Source organism: Hipposideros armiger, unplaced genomic scaffold, assembly GCF_001890085.2.
Source record: "Hipposideros armiger isolate ML-2016 unplaced genomic scaffold, ASM189008v1 scaffold_879, whole genome shotgun sequence".
Taxonomy (NCBI): Eukaryota; Metazoa; Chordata; class Mammalia; order Chiroptera; family Hipposideridae; genus Hipposideros; species Hipposideros armiger.
The window spans coordinates 62,839-82,685 of NW_017732229.1; the positions used below are offsets into that span (position 1 = coordinate 62,839).

The 19,847-nt window shown below is 39.3% G+C and overlaps 1 protein-coding gene and 1 non-coding gene across 2 annotated transcripts in view; both read right to left on the minus strand.

Moving 5' to 3' along the window:
* The window catches only part of LOC109374959 (AF4/FMR2 family member 3-like), a 258,320-nt gene that overhangs the window by 14,589 nt on the left and 223,884 nt on the right, over positions 1 to 19,847 (minus strand). Inside the window, exon 7 of the mRNA XM_019630006.1 lies at positions 6,014 to 6,094. Coding sequence (XP_019485551.1) covers positions 6,014 to 6,094 — 81 coding nt within the window. The remainder of the gene's footprint in view (positions 1 to 6,013; positions 6,095 to 19,847) is intronic.
* Positions 11,071 to 11,144, minus strand: TRNAI-GAU (transfer RNA isoleucine (anticodon GAU)). Its single transcript has one exon. It is a non-coding gene; the product is annotated as a tRNA-Ile (tRNA).

Below are 19,847 nucleotides of genomic sequence, written 5' to 3' on the forward strand. Positions count from 1 at the left end.
TTAGACCAAGGTGGTAGTGTGACAGTGGGGAGGGGGGCATTTAGACTCAGGGTATATTATGAAAGCAGGATAGACATGGTTTCATGATGGGTGGGATGTGTAATATGAGGAAAGAGTCAAGGATGATATACTGGGTTGAATAGTGTTCCCCACAAGCTCATGTCCACTTGGAATCTGTAAATTTGACCTTATATGGATATAGGGTCTTTGCAGGCCATACCAGATTACAGTAGGCATTCCATCCAACAACTGCTGTCCTTGCAAGAGAAGGGAGATTTGGACACAGAGACACACAGAGGGAAGACAGTGATGTGAATGTAGTGGCAGAAATCGGAGTGATGCAGCTATACGCCAAGGAATGTGACAGTCACCAGAAGCTGGAAGAGGCCAGGAAGGATTCTACCCTAGAGCTTTCAGAGGGGGCATGGCCCTGCTGACACCCTGACCTCAGACTTCTAGCCTCCAGAACTGTAAGAGAATAAATTTATTTTTAAGCTACTGGTTTATGTACTTTGTCACAGGTGCCCTACAAAACAAATATAGATGGCTCCAAGGTTGGTGGCCTGAGCCAACTGCAAAGATGGAGGGGTTCCTTACCGAGGAACACAGATAGGTCTGTGGGGGGATAAAAAGCTCAGCTTTTGATATGACCAACTGGAGATGTTTGTGAAATATCCAGTGGAGATGCTGAACAGATAACAAGAAATACAAGTATGAAGTTTGGGGGATGCAGAAGGGGTAGAGATACGAATGCCAAAGTCATGAGCTTGGCATACAGAGCATTTAAAGCAACAGGCCTAGAGGAGCCCACTGAGGAGGAATCAAACATAAAGAGAAGTGGGAGGACTCAAGACAAATGCAGAAATGGTCTATTAGAAACTTTAGATCAGAAATGGACTAAAAACCTGCTAGAAAACAAACCCTAGCAAAACAATAAATATACTTTAACAAGAGGAAGACTTGAGACACAGAAACAATTAATGAATCAAAGAACTAACAAATAATTATCAAGGCCTAATGCTAAAAAACAGTCATAACAATGATAATTTGAAATTTGAATTATTGTAGATAATGTCAAACTGAGAGATGGTGGTGAGGAGACCAAACAAAACTGACTGTTTCAATTTGGGGGTAGGCGATAGATACTAATTAATTGTAGGTATTGGTCAAACTAAGTTTGTATATTAAAGTTTTAAAAGCAATTACTATACTACCTTTAAAATTATTATGAGTATTATATTCATATTATGTATATATTTGAAAACATAATATTATGTGTATTTTTGAAAAAGGAACAAAGAAAGGTTAATTAACCTAAGAAGAGGTAGAAAATCTGAATAAGCCAATAGGCATAGACTAAAATGAGTAAGATAAAGATCTATTCCTGAAAGAAAACTCTACTTACAATAAGTTTTATGAATCAAACACCTGATGCTTTTAAGGAGGGAAAAATTGGCATGTTATATAAACTGTCCTAGAATACAGAAAATGGTAGAAAGCTAATGAATTTATTATAAGAGGCTATCTCATTCCTGATATTGAAACTGAACAAGCATACACAGAAAGAGAACTAATTCAAGTTCACTTACGAAGGCAGGAGTAGAATTCCTAAATTAAACATGGGCATATTCTGTCCAAAAGTGTATTAAATGAACAAAATGCCATAATTAAGAAAATTAACCATAGGACTCTACAGGTGATTAAAATAACTCAAACAATGTAATTATTAATGCCATTTTCTGCATTAAGAGAGTAAAGAAAAAAAACATGCACATCTCAATATAAGTTGAATAAACAGTTCAACTAAAGTCGGGCTTGTTCCATTTACACATATTTGGAAAACAGATAAATGATTGCCAGTGATTGGGGCGTGGGAGGGGCTAACTACAGAGTGTCCAGGGACAATCTGGGTGCTGATGGAATGCTTCCATACCTTGACTGTGGAAGTCTCAAGAGCATATGTGTTTGTTAAAACACGCAGGATACTAAAAAGGATGAATTTTACTGTTTGCAATTATACCTTAATTTTTAAAAATGAAACGGAAATTCAGTCCTTTAAAATGCTCAGAAAGCTAGGAAGAGAAGGAAGCTACCTCAGCTGGACAGAGGGTAACACCTGGAATCACTCTCCTTCATGTCATGGATGAGGCAAAGATGCAAAGATTCTAGCTGACCCAGTAAGAGGAATAAAATGGAACGAACTGGTTATTTGCAGAATTCTTTATGACTTCTCAATTCACCTAGAGCAGAGTGGCAGAGTAAAGCCCCAAGTCCTTTCAGTGGCCCTACCGTCCCTGTATGTGGCTCTGCATTTATTTCTCTGTGTCATTTCTGTTCCTTGCTCAGTTTGCTGTGCCCTGGCCCCACTGGCCTTGCTGTTCCTCCCATATCCCGGCATGCTTCTGCCTCAGGGAGCTTTCCCTTTCTCTTCCATCTACTTGGAACCCTCATCTTCCAGGTGTCTGCATGACTTGCTTCCTCCCTTCCTTCGGGGAGGTGCTCAAATGCCAACGCCCCAGGAAGGTCCTTCTTAAGCTCTCTATTGAAAATTCATCCACTCCCATTCACCATCAGCCTTCATCATCATCTTTTCTTGATTTAGTTTTCTTCAGTATACATCATCATCTAACATGTTATATATTTTACTGCTATTCATGCCATTTTCCCCTATTTGAAAAATATAAGTTCACCAAAAAACCTACTAGAACCAAAAGGAATTCAGTAAGTAGATATATGAAACCCAGTAACTTTCCTTCACACCATCGAGGATTAATTAAAAAACATAAAAACTAAAAAAAGCTCACTTACAGAGAAAAGTAAGCAAATATCTTTAAATATCTGAGAATGAGCCAAGAACCAATATGAAAGACCTACATGAAAAAAACCCCCAAAAATGTTTACTAAAAGACATGAAAGAAGACAAGAAAAAAAATGAGGAGATATTCCAAATTCCTGAACAGGAAGATGACATTGCCATATGGATATACTTTCTTATAGCTGGAAACCAAAAAAATTCCAAACAAATTCCAAGAGAATTTTTATAAGGAGCAACAGGTCATCAAGATGATTCTTAAAGTGATTTGGAAGAGGTAAATGTAAAATAGGGAGCTTGGCCTGATCACATGTATAAATAGGCCCCAAATTATCAAAAATTTAAACCAGGAGTCATCCAACCATGGCTCATAGGCCAAATGTAGCCCACCCTTTGTTTTAAACAATTTAATGGCTTTTAGCATACTCAGTTTATCACCATAACGAATATTAGAACATTTTCATCACTTCAAGAAGAAACCCTTTACCCTTTAGCTATCACTCAACCCCACCTCTCCACCCCTGAGCTGTAAGCAACCACTAATCTGTTCTCTGTCTCTCCATATTTGCCTATTCTGGACATTTCAAATAAATGAAATCATATAATATGTGGTTATTTGTGACTGGTTTATTTCACTTTCACTTAGCATCACGTTTTCAAGGTTCATCCATGCTGTATCAGGTATCAGCACTTCATTCCTTTTTATGCCTGAAAAGTATTTCATTGTAAGGATGTATCACTTTTGCTTACCCATTCATCAGTTGATGGACATTTGTGTTGTTTCCACTCACTGGCTATTATAATTAATGCTGCTGTGAACATGGGTGTATAGTTTTGTGTAGACATGTGTTCTCATCTCTTAGATATGTGCCTAGGAGTGGAATTGCTGGGTTGTATGTTAATACAATGTTTGAGGAACTGCCTAAATGTTTTTCACAGAGGCTGTACCATTTTAGGATCCCACCAGCACTTGCTTCAGGGTTCCAATTTTTCCACCCCCTTGCTAACACTGGTTATTGTCTGTCTTTGATTTTAGCCATTTAAGTAGGTGTGAAGCACTATCTCGTTGTGGGTTTGTTCTGCATTTCACTAATGATTAATGATAGTGATAGTATCTTTTCATATACTTATTAGCCACTTGTAGATCTTCTTTGAAGAAATGTCTATTTAAATCCTTTGTCCATTCTTAAAATGAGTATTCCTTTTATTGTTGAATTATGAGTTCTTTAAACATCATGCTACCATCTGTTTATATAAATAAAATTTTATTTGAACTTAGTCATATTCCTTCATTTACGTATTGTCTGCAAAGCCTAAACTATTTACTATCTGATCCCTTACAGAAAAAGTTTGTCTACCTGTTATTTAAACAATGAGTTACTGGGAAAGAAGCAGATAAATATACTGAAAAAACAGCACAGACAGTCTGGAAACAAATCCATGTATTAATGAGAAATTCACTTGTCGATCAAGGTAGTATTTCAAAACAGTGGGGGGAAATATAGGCTAATTTGTTAATTGTGTATTAATAATTTACTAACCATTGAGAAGAATAGAACTAGAATCTCATATCATCCACAAAATTTTTTTTAAAAACCTAAACCCAAAAACTATAAAAGACTTAGAATAAAATAGAGAACAGTGTTAGAATGTTAGGGTAGGGAAGGTGTTCTTTCCTATGACATAAAAATCAAGCACTTTGCTAGTATAAAAGGTATATAAATCAAGTTACAAGAAAATAGCTGTATCATATATATTAGACATATGAATAAGATATGAGGAATTCCTACAAATCATTTTTATAAAAAGTGGCAATGGATAGGACTAGGCAAGCTGCAAAGGAAAAATGGTCAATGCTCAGTCTCAGAAGAAATTGAAGAAATGCAAATGAAAACAATGAGATACCAGATGTTCATACAGAAACAAAGATAAAAAACCAGGTATCATTAAACACTGGCAAAGATGCATCAAAAAAGACTCTTGAAACACAGTCAAGGGTAAATATGGCTTCCAGTGTCTCCAGCACCACAGTTCCTGTTCCAGCCACCAGGACTAGAGACACTCAATGACAGGCTTACAAAGGGATCTACAAACAATGTTCGTTGGAACAGTGTTAATGATAACAATCAACCGGAAGCAATCTGAATGCCCATCAGTTGGAGCCTGATTTAATACATTACAGCAAATTCACACCATGAAATATTTTGCTGCTGTTAAAAAGAATGAAGAAAATACATATTCACTTGGAAGTCTCTCCAAATATACTTCATTAAGGGAAATAAAAATGAACGCTTAGAATGGAAGTTATTCATTGTGATAATTATAATAACTATTTCAATAATTCACTGTAGAAAGTCATGATATTAATATTTTGCAATGATATTTATGAATTGTGGGTATCTGGAAGAAAATCAAATCTTAGAAAAATTGCTTTAAGAACTATAACTTATGAGTTTTAAAAACTGCGTATGCACATATATGTATATAAGGCACAGAGAAATGGCTGAAATGGTACACACCAAACTCTTGATAGTGATCTCTGGGCAGGGAAATAAAATCTGGATAAGGGTGCTGGGGATTTTCATATTTTGCTCCTTTATTTGCATAATTTCGTCTTTATAATGAGTATGTAGTCATGGTAGTTGTATGGTTAAAAAAATCAAATAAAACCTATCAGACTCATTTATAATTTAAATATATTTTGTGGCTGATAGTTTTTTATGTGCCTGTCCTTAGAACATATGGAAATCTCTTCTTTTAAAATCTTAGAAATATTTTAAGCTTTATAAAAGATATCCAAGAGGAATTAAACCTTCCATGTCCTTAATTCTAGGACATTGATTTTAAGACATATCGTTAATTTAATAAAAGCTTTTCAGGACAAAACGAGACATACAATCACAGTGAACATATAAAATGATCTTGTAAATTGCATTTCAGCCTCTCAAATGTTTTTAGATAAAATGACAATTATAATATGCAACACATTTTGCAGAAAGTGTGGAAGTGTAGGAAAGTAAGACTGAAAGCCCGATTTCTCCTTTGATGAATAAATATATGCTTGCAAATTATTGAAAATCAGATCCATATGTCTCTGGCAGTAATATTGACAGAAGGAAAGACAATCAGGGAAAACTCACTGTCCAGGAAAAATCTGTGTGTGAGTAAAGCTTATTGCTCATGAGTGATGCAAGATCTCACCTTATTTGGAAATGAAAATTTGCTTGGTTCCACTTTGCCGGGAGCTTGAATAGCAGAAAGTGGTGGAAGCCAGGTCATCTCCTAAAGGGGGGAGAAACCAAACAACATTGTAATACAGAGTATTTAAAGACAGTAGCATTAAAGCAGCTATACCAGCCCACCTTGATAAGGCATAGAAGGGGTAAGGAGTGAACCAGGCATGAATAAGGAATGAAAGGGATTTTTTTTAAAGGATGTGAAACCCATTTTTATTATTGTTTTTCCCAATTTTACCAGTTCTTGGTTTCGTGGCTATCCCCATGGCCCCTTTATACCTTAAAAGATCTACAGTTAATCTTTAATGAAGCTTCTGAGTACAGGGACACCCCCGTACTAAAAGTTCCATGGAAGATGCCTTAAAAAGGAGGGGTGCTCTCCTGGGATCCCACAAAATTCACAGGGTGTTTCTGAAGGGTTGTATAAAGCACTTTTAGGGGATCGTAATTAGAGGAGTTGTTTATTTTACCAGGAAATCCTATTAGTATGAATTTCCAATAAGCCCCACACATCACTTTGGTCTTCATAGAAATGTTATTCATGGAGAAGTGAAAAAACAAATCACACGTATGAAATCACATGTATGGAGAGAATGTTGTGGTTTTTATAACAGTATTAAGACGACAACTTTAGTTTTAACACGTAATAATCTGTCCTATGCTTTTTGACATACATTTTCACTACTGTGAGAGAGAAACGCAGGGCTTGTTTTTGTCATTTCCAGTATCTTCTTCAGTTCCATCTCCTGGAAGATATGTGCATTCACTGAATGATAGTGGAATTAAATTGAATCAATTTCTGATTACCAGGAAACTGGCTTAGAGTTTCTGAGGCTCTGGAATAGGTTCTGAGCCCTATTCCTTGATTTCCTTCCATTTCTAAACCTGAGCAAGCATAGAAGCAGGAGTTGATCCATTTTAAGAAAAGTGAGAAATTCTCTCTAGGTGAAGACAATTTCTCACCTCCTTTGGTTGGGGGTGGTGGTGTTGAAAGGGATTCTGCCAGGCTGTTGAAGTGAAAGGCTTTCTTGAGGATGGTCTTGTGCTTTCTTTCCTTAGGTAACCCTCCGCCCCCAGCACCCTGGATGGTGCAGACCCACCCAGGAAGCAGAGGGAGAGTGGGCTTGTTTAAACCCTCCTTGGAAGGATTTACTGACCCTCCATCATCATCATCATCATCTCTTGCCCACCATGACATATGTGCCATAGGTAGGCTAAGCTCAATGCATCTGAGGTGTCCCCTCTTCATTCTGCTGGTACCAAGATTTCCCCAATGGAAAGCAAAGGAAGACCCAGTGCCCCTTTACACCCCTCTCTCCTTGCTCCTCAAGTACCTGCTCCTCTATCCTGTCTCCATCCCTCTTGTCTCTTTTGAGGAGGTTGTGTCCCAGAATAGAGTGGGTGCTCAGTCCATTTTTGAATGAATGCCAGATGGCATAGTATCGCTGCAATGTCTCCACCTTTCTTTCTGGTCGCCTGAACCAGGATCTTAATCACACCTTCAGTATTTTTAACCTGAATTACTTTAATAGCTTCCTGATTGGTTCTCTTTCTCCTGTTACTATTAATCCATCTTCCACACTCCTGCAGACTTAATTTTCCTAAAGGGCAGAACCCAACGAAAAGCTCCACTGCTTTAAAATCTTCATACACCATCACATACATAACGACGACGATGATGCTGATGGCAATGATACCTCCCATTGTGCTTGACAGTTTCAGAATCCTTCCACACAAGTTTCCTCATTTACACCCTGCCTTTAAAGTCATTATTATTATTATCTCCATATTGCAGGGGAGGGAGTCAAAGCTCAAAAAGATGAATTGATTTGCCCAAGTTCACTCAGTTCATAAATGCTACCGCTGACATGTGCACACGTGTATCTCCTTCCTCCCAGCCCAGTGTTTGTTTTCACTTTATTGCATTTGCCCCAAAGACAAACAGTACTCAAGACCTTTTACAACAAGGTCCCAGGTGTCAGCCTTGTACCTTTTTATTAATCTACACACATACCACGTATAAGAAAAACTGCAGTCCCTGCTTTTACTCACGCTGTACCCTCCGTGTGCGCATGCCTTGCCCTCATCTGCATTTTGGATTCCTACCCATCCATTAGGGCTCACCGCAAATATCACCTATGTTTTGGGGCCTTTGCAGATTCTCCTTCTACTTCAATATGATATGAGAGTTCTCTTTTCATGCTCCTCCGAAGCACTTATCTTTTCTCGCTCTCATTGTAACTCTTAGATTGTAGAAAACAACTTGTGTTTAGTTTTGTAAGTACTTACCTCAAAGTACACTCAACCATTTCTCCCCCAATATATGGGTATCCCCCAATATAGAATAAAAATTCTACTAAGGAATCCTAATAATCTCTTTCAAGAATATTCAGTTTTACTAAACATAATCCCTAAGTAGGAATCCTAGTAATTTCTTTCAAGAATACTCAGATTGATTAAACATAATCCTAAAAAGAAGAACTGAAAATTTCTCCAGAGGGATAGTTTCTACTCACTTGTATAGACGAAGCAGCTTACAGACTAAAGTGCTCAAAATTTACTTGTTGAATTGAACTAAATGCCCATATTTTAATGCAAAATTGCTTACTAACATTACTTTAGTTTTAACCAAGCATTTCCATGTTATTTGTCCAGCGAATGAGTCCTGCTATAGATATGAAGGAGTAATAAAGACAATAGGGCTGCTTAAAACCTTGAAATCAATTAGAATTTCCAAAAAACATAGGAATTACTTATATGAATTGAATACATTGGTTTTTAATAAATAAATGTACAATCCCTTTTTAAGATTATCCATTATACAGTATTAAAATTCTCCATTAGGGTTGCATGGGAAAATTAAGGGCAAATAGACTATTTTGACTTCCTCTTCTGTCACTTACTAGCTCAGTGAGTTTAGGTAAGTCACATCTTAGTATCTCGTAGTGACTTTAAAACAAAAACTTTAGAATCAATCAGATCTCAGCTTGTGGTGTCTGCGAACCAAAGAAAATAGGTGTGTATTATCTCATGACTTAATCATGAGCATTAAATGAGCTAATACACACAGATTATAGCATGGCCCCTGTGTTGAATCATTCAATAAAGGACAGCGCTGATTAGCGTCAATCTGACTTTCAGAATTCTTCTCTCTAAAACAAGACATGGAACTTCTCTTTGAGCTTAAGATGTTGGGAGTCTGGGGATAAAAGAATACATGGGAAAGTGTTTTTATAGAAGAATGAAGCACTGTGCAACTGTAGTCTGTAATTAAGCTAGCAATTATTAATATAAACGATATATTACTAAAACTGAAAGTCATTTAAAGAGATTATTACACTTCCTGAGTATGACTGGTATTCTACACTGGAGAAAATGTCGCTCAGTTTTCCTGTGGGAACAGATCGCTGATGCAATAACAGCAGTCAGTGAGATAAGATTTGATAAAAAGGTATTTAATTTATACCATATTTCTGATAGTGATTTAATATGTAAGCAAAGGTAAAATTTTTCATACCGGCTAAAATTGCTTACCTCACTTCACAGGGAAAGAATGCTATTTTGTGGCAAGGCCACAAGTCCCCTGCCTCTTTGTGTGCTGTTCCCACAGCCCATGTCCTGACCTGTCTTGACCATTCCATCATCACTGCTTTGCTTCTATATCCCCCACCTGCCTGTCCCTTAATCACCTCCTAGACCACAGGTAAGACAGGAAGATAAATGCATTTAAAGCCAATTACTCCAAAGTCTAGGTAGCAAGCTATCTTCTGATCTTAAAAACTCCTCTGCCACTTCTTTGATCTGTTCCTTTTGATTTTGTCACCTAGAAATGAGGTCACACCCCCTTCCCCAGCACTGAGAGATCCTCAATTTTGAGCTTTGCTTCCTTAGCCAACTGATGGGATTAAGAATCAACATATCTGCCTTAACACAGCCTCGCCCTTCCCATCTCCCTAAGCAGATGTCTTGTTACCCAAGGGACATATTTCAGCGTGTCTTCTTATTTCTTAGGCAGGCGTAAAATGCCAAGTCTCTTTATAGCAAATGCACTCACTTTTCTCCTAAAGGAAAGAACAGATGGTGAAATGATAAGGGTATATAGAATACCGCATTTCATTAACTGTTCAACTTTTCTTCCATCCCCCAGATAGCAATGTTCAGAGGTCGATGGGGCACATGTGCAGTATCCATTTTCAGGTCGGCTGTACAGCGAGGCTGACCATGAGACCCAAGAAGCCACAGCTTCAGGCTCATTTTGCACAACCCTCCTCTCCCTCCATGTAGCTGCCCACTTACTCTGATGTCACCTACATCAGCCTATCTTAGAAGAAATGTGTGGAGGCCTAGGGAATGTAGCTCTTTGTAATTCGAGGAGAAACAAAAATTGAATTTTAGCCTGAAATCGAATCTTGGATTCAAAATGTAGAGTTATGAGAATCTGCAAAGTATATTTAGAAAAATTTTAAACAGTATTTTAATTTTCCAATTAAAACTAATGACCAGAAAAGCCCTTTCCCTGGTTCCCTTCCCTGTCTACTGTTTCCCCACGCAATGTTTTGGTTACGGCCATGGAAGTGTTTTATCTAACATCGTCAGGATGCCGCACTCGCTGAAAAGCTTCTAGTGACCCTGCTCCAAACATTCAAGACGTTCTGTCATATGGTGCCATCAAGGAATGCCACAGTGTCACTCCCTGTTTCTTTTCTATGCAGTCTTCCCCCAAGCCAGATGGGTTAACACCCCTATTTCCTCTTGCCCTGCCCTGGGTTTTCCTGTCTTGACTTTTTTGGCTTCCCATTCATGTTATTACAACTTCTCCATTCTTTCTCATCCTGGCCTCTTTATGAAGGTTGCTGATCAGTGTAACCCTTGGCCTGGGCTACATACTCCACTCTCCATCACACACCATTTGTGTCACTTGTTTAATATTTACATGCTGCCGGGGCTTGTGCATTTTCCTTTTATGTTCTGCCACTATTAGGTGCTAACTTTTTTTTTTTTTAAGGAAGGCGCAGCTCACAGTGGCCCATGCGGGGTTTGAACCGGCAACCTTGGTGTTATCAGCACCACGCTCTAACCAACTGAGCTAATCAGCCACCCCAGATTCTCAACTGTTTAATCCCTACTAAATCATAACCTCTTTGAGAGAAGGGAGCATGTCTTATAACGCTCTTGTAAATCCCCAAAGGCCTAGCACAAATGGGTACTACAATAGGAATTCATTTAATCTTGCTGGGTTCTCTTTTTTTCGCTTGTAAAATGAGGAAAACAGTAAATCATACTTGTCCTACCAAACACATATGACTGTTGCCAGGACCAAGAGAGATCAAATTACTTCCTTCTCTTTCAGCAACGTCTCAACAATGGGCTGCCAGCTCAGAGGGCTGCTGGAGAGCAGATCTATCGCCCCAGGCCTGGCAAATGACCACAGTTGACTCCAGAGTCCTTTGTGCTTGGAAATGTATTCTTTTCTAAATAAAACGCTGGATTAATTCTGTCACTTGGGAATCAAAATGGAAAGTGCCAGAGTCGGTTTTTATGTGTGGCAGTGGCTGCTGAATAGCAGAGCATTATTTTGTTTTCAGTTTCCATATCAGAACCATCACTCAGCTTTTCAGTTCTTTCACACATATTATTCATGCTATGACACTCTGATCAGATAAATGCCACCCACAAGAGAACATGGTAATTTTTATTACATTGCATATCTTTTAAATGCCGGCAGCGCACAGGGGTACCGATGTGGTAAAAGAGAAAATGCACTCGCAGGCCTACACCTGGGAAACAGCGCACCAGCTCTAAAGTCCATGAAGTGGGAGAAACACTAGTGGGACTAGCCTGTACATTCTAATTGTCAACCCATCCTTGACCTTTTACCATGGCCTCTAAGGTCAGACTTGAAGGCTGGGCAGATTTGGGCTCAGAACAAAATCACAGCCAAAACCTCTAAGTTTGTGCCTAAACCAACGAAAATCCAAGAACATGCTCATTCATTTATTACAGCAGAAGGACCTATAGTTTGAAAAGTAATAGTAATATAGTAACTTCAGGTCCGTTGACAGTAATGACAGTCATTATTTTGGGGGAAACACTACTCATGGAAAGCTTTTGGAAAAACAGTAGCTGCTGAAAAAGAAAGTCCCTTTCCTTATTAAGATTTTTTAAAAATCTATTTTTCATAGCATAATGTAGGCTGCTAACATTACAAATAAGCAAATACAATAAAAACCTGTAATGGGGGTGGCCGGTTAGCTCAGGTGGTTAGAGTGCAGGATCATAACACCAAGGTCCCGGTTTGATCCCTACATGGGCCACTGAGCTGCAACCTCCACAACTAGATTGAAACAACTACTTGACCTGGAGCTGATGTGTCCTGGAAAGACACACTGTTCTCCAATAAAAGTTAAAAAAGAAAGAAAAAGAAACCTGTAATGACACCGTTGCCAAAAATCATAGTGAAATCTCATTTCTTCAGACTGAAAACCAGGAATCTGTCTGACTTGAACCAAAGTTGACCTGAGAAGGGGATTGCCAGGCACTGTGTGTGTATTTTCTGGTCACATGCATACCCACTGGATGGGAGAATCTCAGATTGGAACACCAACTAGTCTAACTCATTGCAACTCCAGAATCCTTATTGCTAATCCCGATTCAATGAGGTTAACTCCCAAAGGAGAGAATGGACAGTGTACTCTCGAAGCAGCTTTCAGTTCGGGTTTCACAGCCTGAGAAAGACGAAGAGGACAGTGCATAGGTAACAGCCTAACTCCATGGTTTTAAAGCAGGAACACGAGCGCTGGGCCCTGGTGACTATGAAAGCAAGCCTTCAAACTGGCTCCAAGGGCACCTCAGACGTATGTTATACCACGTGTTTCTTGGTCCATATGATTTCTGTTCTCAAAAAGCTGAGGCCCAATGGTGTCTGGCCTTTCACTATTTCATTCATATCGTAAAGAACGTTATTCATCATAAGAAAATACATCTTGTATACCCCTCTCACCTCCCTGACTTCAGCTGTCCCTGGAAACTCTGGGCTCTCCAGGGAAAGGATAAGAGTACTGACTGAAGTACTGCCCTCTTACGAAAGCTATCTCATGCCAGATCCCTTCATTTTGGACTTTTCTGAACATTTCTTGCTTGAGACGCAGTTTTGTTGTCTTCTGGTTGTCTTTTGGGACAGGAAGATGGATGTGACCTGTCTGATTTCTCGTCCCTGTGTCCCTGTTCCATCTATTTACTTGGGACCTCTTGGAACAATAAAAACCATACATTTCTCAAATTCCTTTTTAGATTCACCTGGCTTTCAAGGTTTATTTTATTTCTGTGTTTCAAACATACTATAATTCCCATTCTTTAATTTTGGGGATTGTTCCCAGAACTGAACGTAGTGTTAGAATGTTAAAAGTAATACAGTCTATATGGGTTCTCAGAATTTAAAGAAAAGGGTTTTGATGTTGAATGTACAGCTGCGGAAACTAGTGAGTCTTGTTAAACCCAGGTGACAGCTTCACCCCTGAGTTCCTGCTGCCACCCACACACAGACACCTGCTAGTTTACTGCTCTTTTACAAACCTTGTGCTCCTGATGAGAAGCACCCATTGGTCTGATTTTAAAAGATGCTTTAAAAAAAAAAAAGAATAAAGCATTTGAAGAGTGCTGAGAAGGTTCCCCAAATTCCGCATCTGGGGCTGGAACAGATCACTTCTGAGAATGAATCACATCAAGCTTAGGTTTTTAAGAAGTCAGCCAAATGTTTTACCAGCTTTTGAGGAAGGTCATGTTATTAATAATGCCACTGTCACCTTATTTCTGATCTCCGTAACACCTTTTAGTGGTAGCGCAAACACCCAGAAATTAACCCAACAGACATACAGATTATAACTAGTCTTGGAACAAGCTGTGGTTTGCAGTAACCAAACTTCTCTTTCATCCTCATCTAAAGGAAAAGATGGTGTATTAGGGCACAGAGGAAGACTGGAGGCTGGAAGAGGAGGAGGGTGATAAAGACCTTCTTGGCCATATTCACCACTTAACACGTTTCTCAAGCCCTTTCCACAGAAGACAATGTGGAAATGTGCATTTGACAAAACTCAAGTCTCAATTACAGAGAAGCAGAATGGCAGGATAGAAAAGGCTTGGAGTCGGCATCTGAGAAACCTTGTTTAATCTTGGCCCTGCCATGAACCAGCAAAATGACTCTGGGCAACTTTACTTTTCTGGCTATTGGTATCCTCATCTGTAAATTGGTGTTAATGACCCTAACTGGCAGGATTAACTGTAAATGCACAAAGGACCTAGCGTAGTGTTTGGCACAAAGTGGGCACTCTGCAGAATATAATTATTGCCATATTACTACCTATGTAATTAGTGTCGGCAGATTTTGGCGTGGATTTTGTGAAAGGAGGGGATGCAGAGCGGAGAAGGCATTTGTGGGTGTGTTTTTAATCTACTTCACTCAGTTAATTATTTAATATTGAACTGGTAAATTATTCATAGTCAAATAGGAGGCATAATGGAAGTATGTTTATTTACTAAACAATAATTTCCTTCCCTAACTCCCTTTGCCACTAGGGCACCAAGCACACAAAGGGAAGGGGGTGCCATCTCAGTGGCTGGTATTTTTCTTTCATGGGACACTTACCAGTAGGCAGGATGCATTCTCTTTCCAAAAGCTCATTTGGGGTCCTAAATAGTTTAGAAGGTTTGCCTTTATGCCTATAGTCTGCCCCAGGGACAACAGTTAGGGCAATAGAGCTGGTAGGCTTGCCTGAGAGCTCTTCTCAGGTGACCTGAAGGAGGTGATGGGGACATGTGGATGTACAGGAGGAAAGCTACTGTGCTGTGGTAACAGGACTTAGCATCTGGTCAGGACCCAGAGAAAGGCAGGCCAGGCTGGACAAGAACAGGCCCTGAAAGCCACTGGGGCTGACATATATAAAAGTCCCTGGTGTGGCATCGCTTCTGGTCAGCAGAGCGGAGGCAAGTCTCAGCGGCTGTGCTGCTGCGAGCACTGTCCCTCTGCGAGCACTGTCCTGCTGAAGACACGCATCATTCTCCCTCTCAAGCCCTTTCCCAAGTAAGTTCCAGCCGAATACACAGACTTGTGTCTATTAGCTTTGCCCAAAAGTTTCTTCTCAGTGTAAGAGGTGATTTATAAATCCCTGATGGCACCGTCCTAGTCCAGCAGGGGTGGTTCCTGATCTTAAGGTCAAATGTGAAAGGCAGGATGACTTTACAGGAGACAGGAAATGCCTACTGAGGTACTCCGGATATGGTTAGCTAAGCCCAGAGGCTGGAGGAAAGCTGTCAGGGTGAGAGACACCATCTTTTTTTTTTTTTTCCTTAAACCATGAGGTTAAGATATCCTTAAAAAGTAGAAGCAGAAGATTAGAATGTTTTTCCCTCAAAAGTTCATGGTCTGCAAGAAAAGAGAAGTTAGGGCCCAAATAGCAACAGGATGACAACTACTTTTATTAGAAGAAAAGGCATTATAAAAAAGGACTGGATTACTATAGCCTGATAAAGAGCTCAACCCTTGGGGAAAGATAGTCTGTGAGAACAAATAAATAAAGATAAAAGAGGAAGGCACCAAATTAATGATGTCTTAAGAAGATAAGATCCTGAACTCAGCTGCCAAATGTGTCTTTAAATGGGGAAAGGAAGAAAAAACCTTTAGGAAATTAGGAAGCCAAGAAGATCTTGCAGAAGTCTCCACAGGGAGGACGGGAGAAGGAAGGGTCAGAATACACAAGGGCAGATGGACAATCTACAAATTTCAGACAGATGTCTCCATTCTGGGATCCTTGCCCACAGCACAGATATAGTTCTCGGTCTTGAGAAGGCGTCTGAAACCAGGCTGCATAGTTTATGACTTATAAAGCCAATCAGTTCGGTTTCTACTAGTGCCTTCCACTGAACACATGTCTTAATAGCCACTAGGTGCCAGGGGGATTCAACACAGAATATAGTGGACATGACCCTGCTCTCAGGAAGCAGGAGAGACAAGCAATAAACAACGAACAAAGAAATGCAAACACAACGGGTCCATATTCCTCATGTTTGCTGCATTTTTTTTCTTTTTGGGGTGTGTGTGTGTGTGTGTGTGTGATGGAGCTGTCCCAGCCACCAACGCCCACCCTGGCCTTAATGGGCGCTGGTGGAGGAACCATGTTCCTTATGGTTGGTGTACTAGTTTGTTGGGTCTAATTAGTGTTTTGGCAGAGAAGAAGCATGAGAGGGCGTGGTTGCTGTATCAGACATCTGAGGAGCTGCCTTGTGGAACAAACGTTACGGGTGGCTTATGGAGATGAGAAGCACATGGAGACTCAACAAGTTAAAGCTACAGGGAAGAGTTTGGTTTCTATAAACTTTCTAACAATTCTGTCACTAAATATTCCATAGGCACTTTGTGCTAAGTGCTGTTTTAGGAGATGGGGACACAGCTTTAAATAAGGTTCCTGTCCTCATGGAGGCTCCATTCTGGCAAAAACGAGATAGACAGTAAACATGTACGTAATATTATGCAACATTATATAATACAATGCAGTGTAACTGGGCATCATTTAATATAACAATAACTATTAAAACTACCCAACTGTGAGCTGGCCAACTCTTCAAATGGTGAGCTGCTTATTTTGGAAGCATTTGGGATCATAAGCAGGATGGGGGGGGATCTCTGGGAACCCCAAATCTGGAGCACCTGCTCCCTCTGACTTGGATGGGGCCACATGAGGGGCTTGGGGCAACCCCAGTCCTCTCTGTTTGTCTCTAACTGCTGACTCAATGAAGTTCTTAACTATACATGTGATCTCTGGTAGCCTATGGACACATGATTTCATTTTACTTCTCAATTTAATTAAGAGAGTATCTTCACTGCCCCTTTCTGCTTACATAAATAACATATGCTTCTTGTTAAAAAGTTAAACATTGCAAAAATACAAAATTCAGAGAAGAGAAAGCCATCCAGGAGCCTAACACCTCCAGTGAACAGGTTTAAGCAATGGGTACTTATCTCATTTTTATACACTAACATGGGGATTTTATATATATATATATTTAATGAGGTCACATTATTTGGTGACTGATTAGTTTTCATTTTTTCTTTTATAGCGAAACACACAGATGTATCTTCTTCTTAAAGGCTACACAGATCATCCCATTGACTTGAAGTACTATAGTTTATTTAATCAAGGAATGAAGAACTGAATAGTTGTTAATCACTATAAACCATGCTTTGGCAAAAATCCTTGTACCTGATCTTTTCATAGTTCTTCCACAGGGTTAATTTCTGGTATAGAATTTCTAAATCAAATGGCACGAATGTTGTAAATTTTAATACATTGTCAAATTGTTTTCCAAAAATAGTCTATCAATTTACATCTCCAAGGGAACATCAGAGTCCCTGTTTCTACACGCTAATACTCTTCTTAATAATCATATTTGAAGTGGTTTCTGGACCAAGATGGTAATACAGGAGGCTCCTGAATTTCCCTCCTCCCACTCACTGAATATACACTTTACACAGAGCCATTTTCTCTGAGAGAAATCCAGAAACTAGATGAATGACTCCTACACAATGAACAACAGGGAAAATGCCAATATCAAAACAGGTAAGAAAGGTTGAGACAAACTCTTGCCATAAACCCCACTCTCATCCCAGCACTGTGTAATTGGGAGGAAATTCTGCAACTCCCAGTTTCTCCCTGAGTACTGAACCATTTGGACCACACATCTAGTGCCCCACAGGACTGTAGCAAACAAAGAAGCAGTTGATAAGGGGTGCAGAAGAACTCCCATGTATATACCCCCAGCTTAGCAGAGAGAGAGCAGGTAGAAACACCCATCTCCCAGTTTCTCCCTGGAATGGGTTTGACTGTGTACGTTCCCAGCTGCTGCCAGAAGTTCTTTCTGATTCGCCTACATCTAGGTGCTGACTACAATCCTCCTTTTTGGGACAATGACAGGTGTTGGCATGCTCTCAACTACTGGGAGCCACTAAGAAAAAAGATCATAGCTTGGACAATCATAAAAGTCTGAAAGGTAACCAGGAGCTCAGACTGGGCTGACAGACGAGGTCCATCTCCTATATAAGGCCAGTCTGTCAAGACTGGGAGAGATGGCTCTTGTATTTAATGCATAGAAACCAAGAGAATGTCTCAGAAAATGAAGAAACAAGGGACTATGTTCCAAACAAAAGAACGAGATAAAGCTTCAGAAACTGAATGAAGCAGAGATAAATGATTTACTCAATAGACACTCATAAATATGCTCACCAAAGTTAGGAGGTTATGTAAGCCCCATGATAACCACAAAGCTAAAACCTATAGTAGATATACAAAAATAAAGCATATCGTTAGAGAAAATCATCAAATCACAAAGGAAGAGTGCAAGAGGGGAAGAAAGGAAAAAAGGGACTACAAAACAGCTAGAAAATAGTGGACAAAATCGCAATAGTAAATCCATACCTATCGAGAATTACTTTAAATGTAAATGGACTAACTCTCCACTTAAAAGACATAGAGTTTCTGAATAGGTTTAAAAAATAAAAAAGACTCAAATATATGCCACCTACAAGAGACTCACTTCAGCTTTGAGATACATAGACTGAAAATGAAGAGATGGAAAAAGATATTCCATGCAAATGGAAACCAAAAGACTTAGGTCAGGTAAAACAGACATTAACCAAAAATAGTAACAAGAGAAAAAGAAGGTCATCATGTAATGATGGAGTCAATTCGTCAAGAGAATATAACAATTACAAATATTTATGCACACAACATCAAAGCACCTAATTACAGATAAACATAATTGACAAACCTCTAGCTAGATTAAGAAAAAAAGAGAGGAGGCTCAAAAAAATATCAGAGTTGAAAAAGGAAGCATTAAACTGATACCACAGAAATAAGAAGGATTATAAAAGCCTACTATGAACAATTATACATCAACAAATTGGATATCCTTGAAGATAGATGAATTCCTAAAAATATACATACTTCTAAGACTGAATCATGAATAACAGACCAATTACTAGTAAGGAGCTTGAATCCATAATCAAAAAACTCCCAACAAAGAAAAGTCAAGGACAAGATGGCTCACTAGTGAATTCTACTAATTGTCAAAGATGAATTAATATCAATCCTTGCCAAACTGCTCCAAAAAATTGAAGATGAAGGCACACTTCCATAGTGATTTTACATTGATACGAAAGCCAGACAAGGATACTACAAGGAAACAAAAACAAAACTAACAAAAAACTACAGACCAATACCCCTGTTGAACATAGATATAAAAATCTTCAACACACTATTAACAAACAGAATTCAACAGCACATTAAAAAGGATCATATACCTTAATCAAGTGGAATTTGTTCCAGGGATGCAAGGATGGTTCAACATCCATCTACCTATCCTATCACTATCACAAATGAAAATATAGGGGCAGCTGCTAGGAGTTAGAAGAAAGAAGGGGAAAACGTGACTCATGCCATGGGGGCTGTACATCACAGTCCTTTGGATTCCGGGGGTGGGGATGAGGTGAGGTGGGGCATCTAAGCACTCAGAGTGAATACAAATTCAGAAAGAAAACTCCCTCAGAGTCAGACCTCTATAAAGTGGCTGCCCCAGCTAAGGACAGCTGCTTTTGGATCAGAACCCAAGAACGGGGGCTGGCTCCTCATTGCTCACCCGCCTTGTCCCCAGAAGAAAGGAGTTCTAGGAATGCTCAAGAGATGACATCAGGAGAACAACTATTTAACTTCTCAAGATGCCTTTCTGAAGGACAATGAGTGATCCCTCTGAAT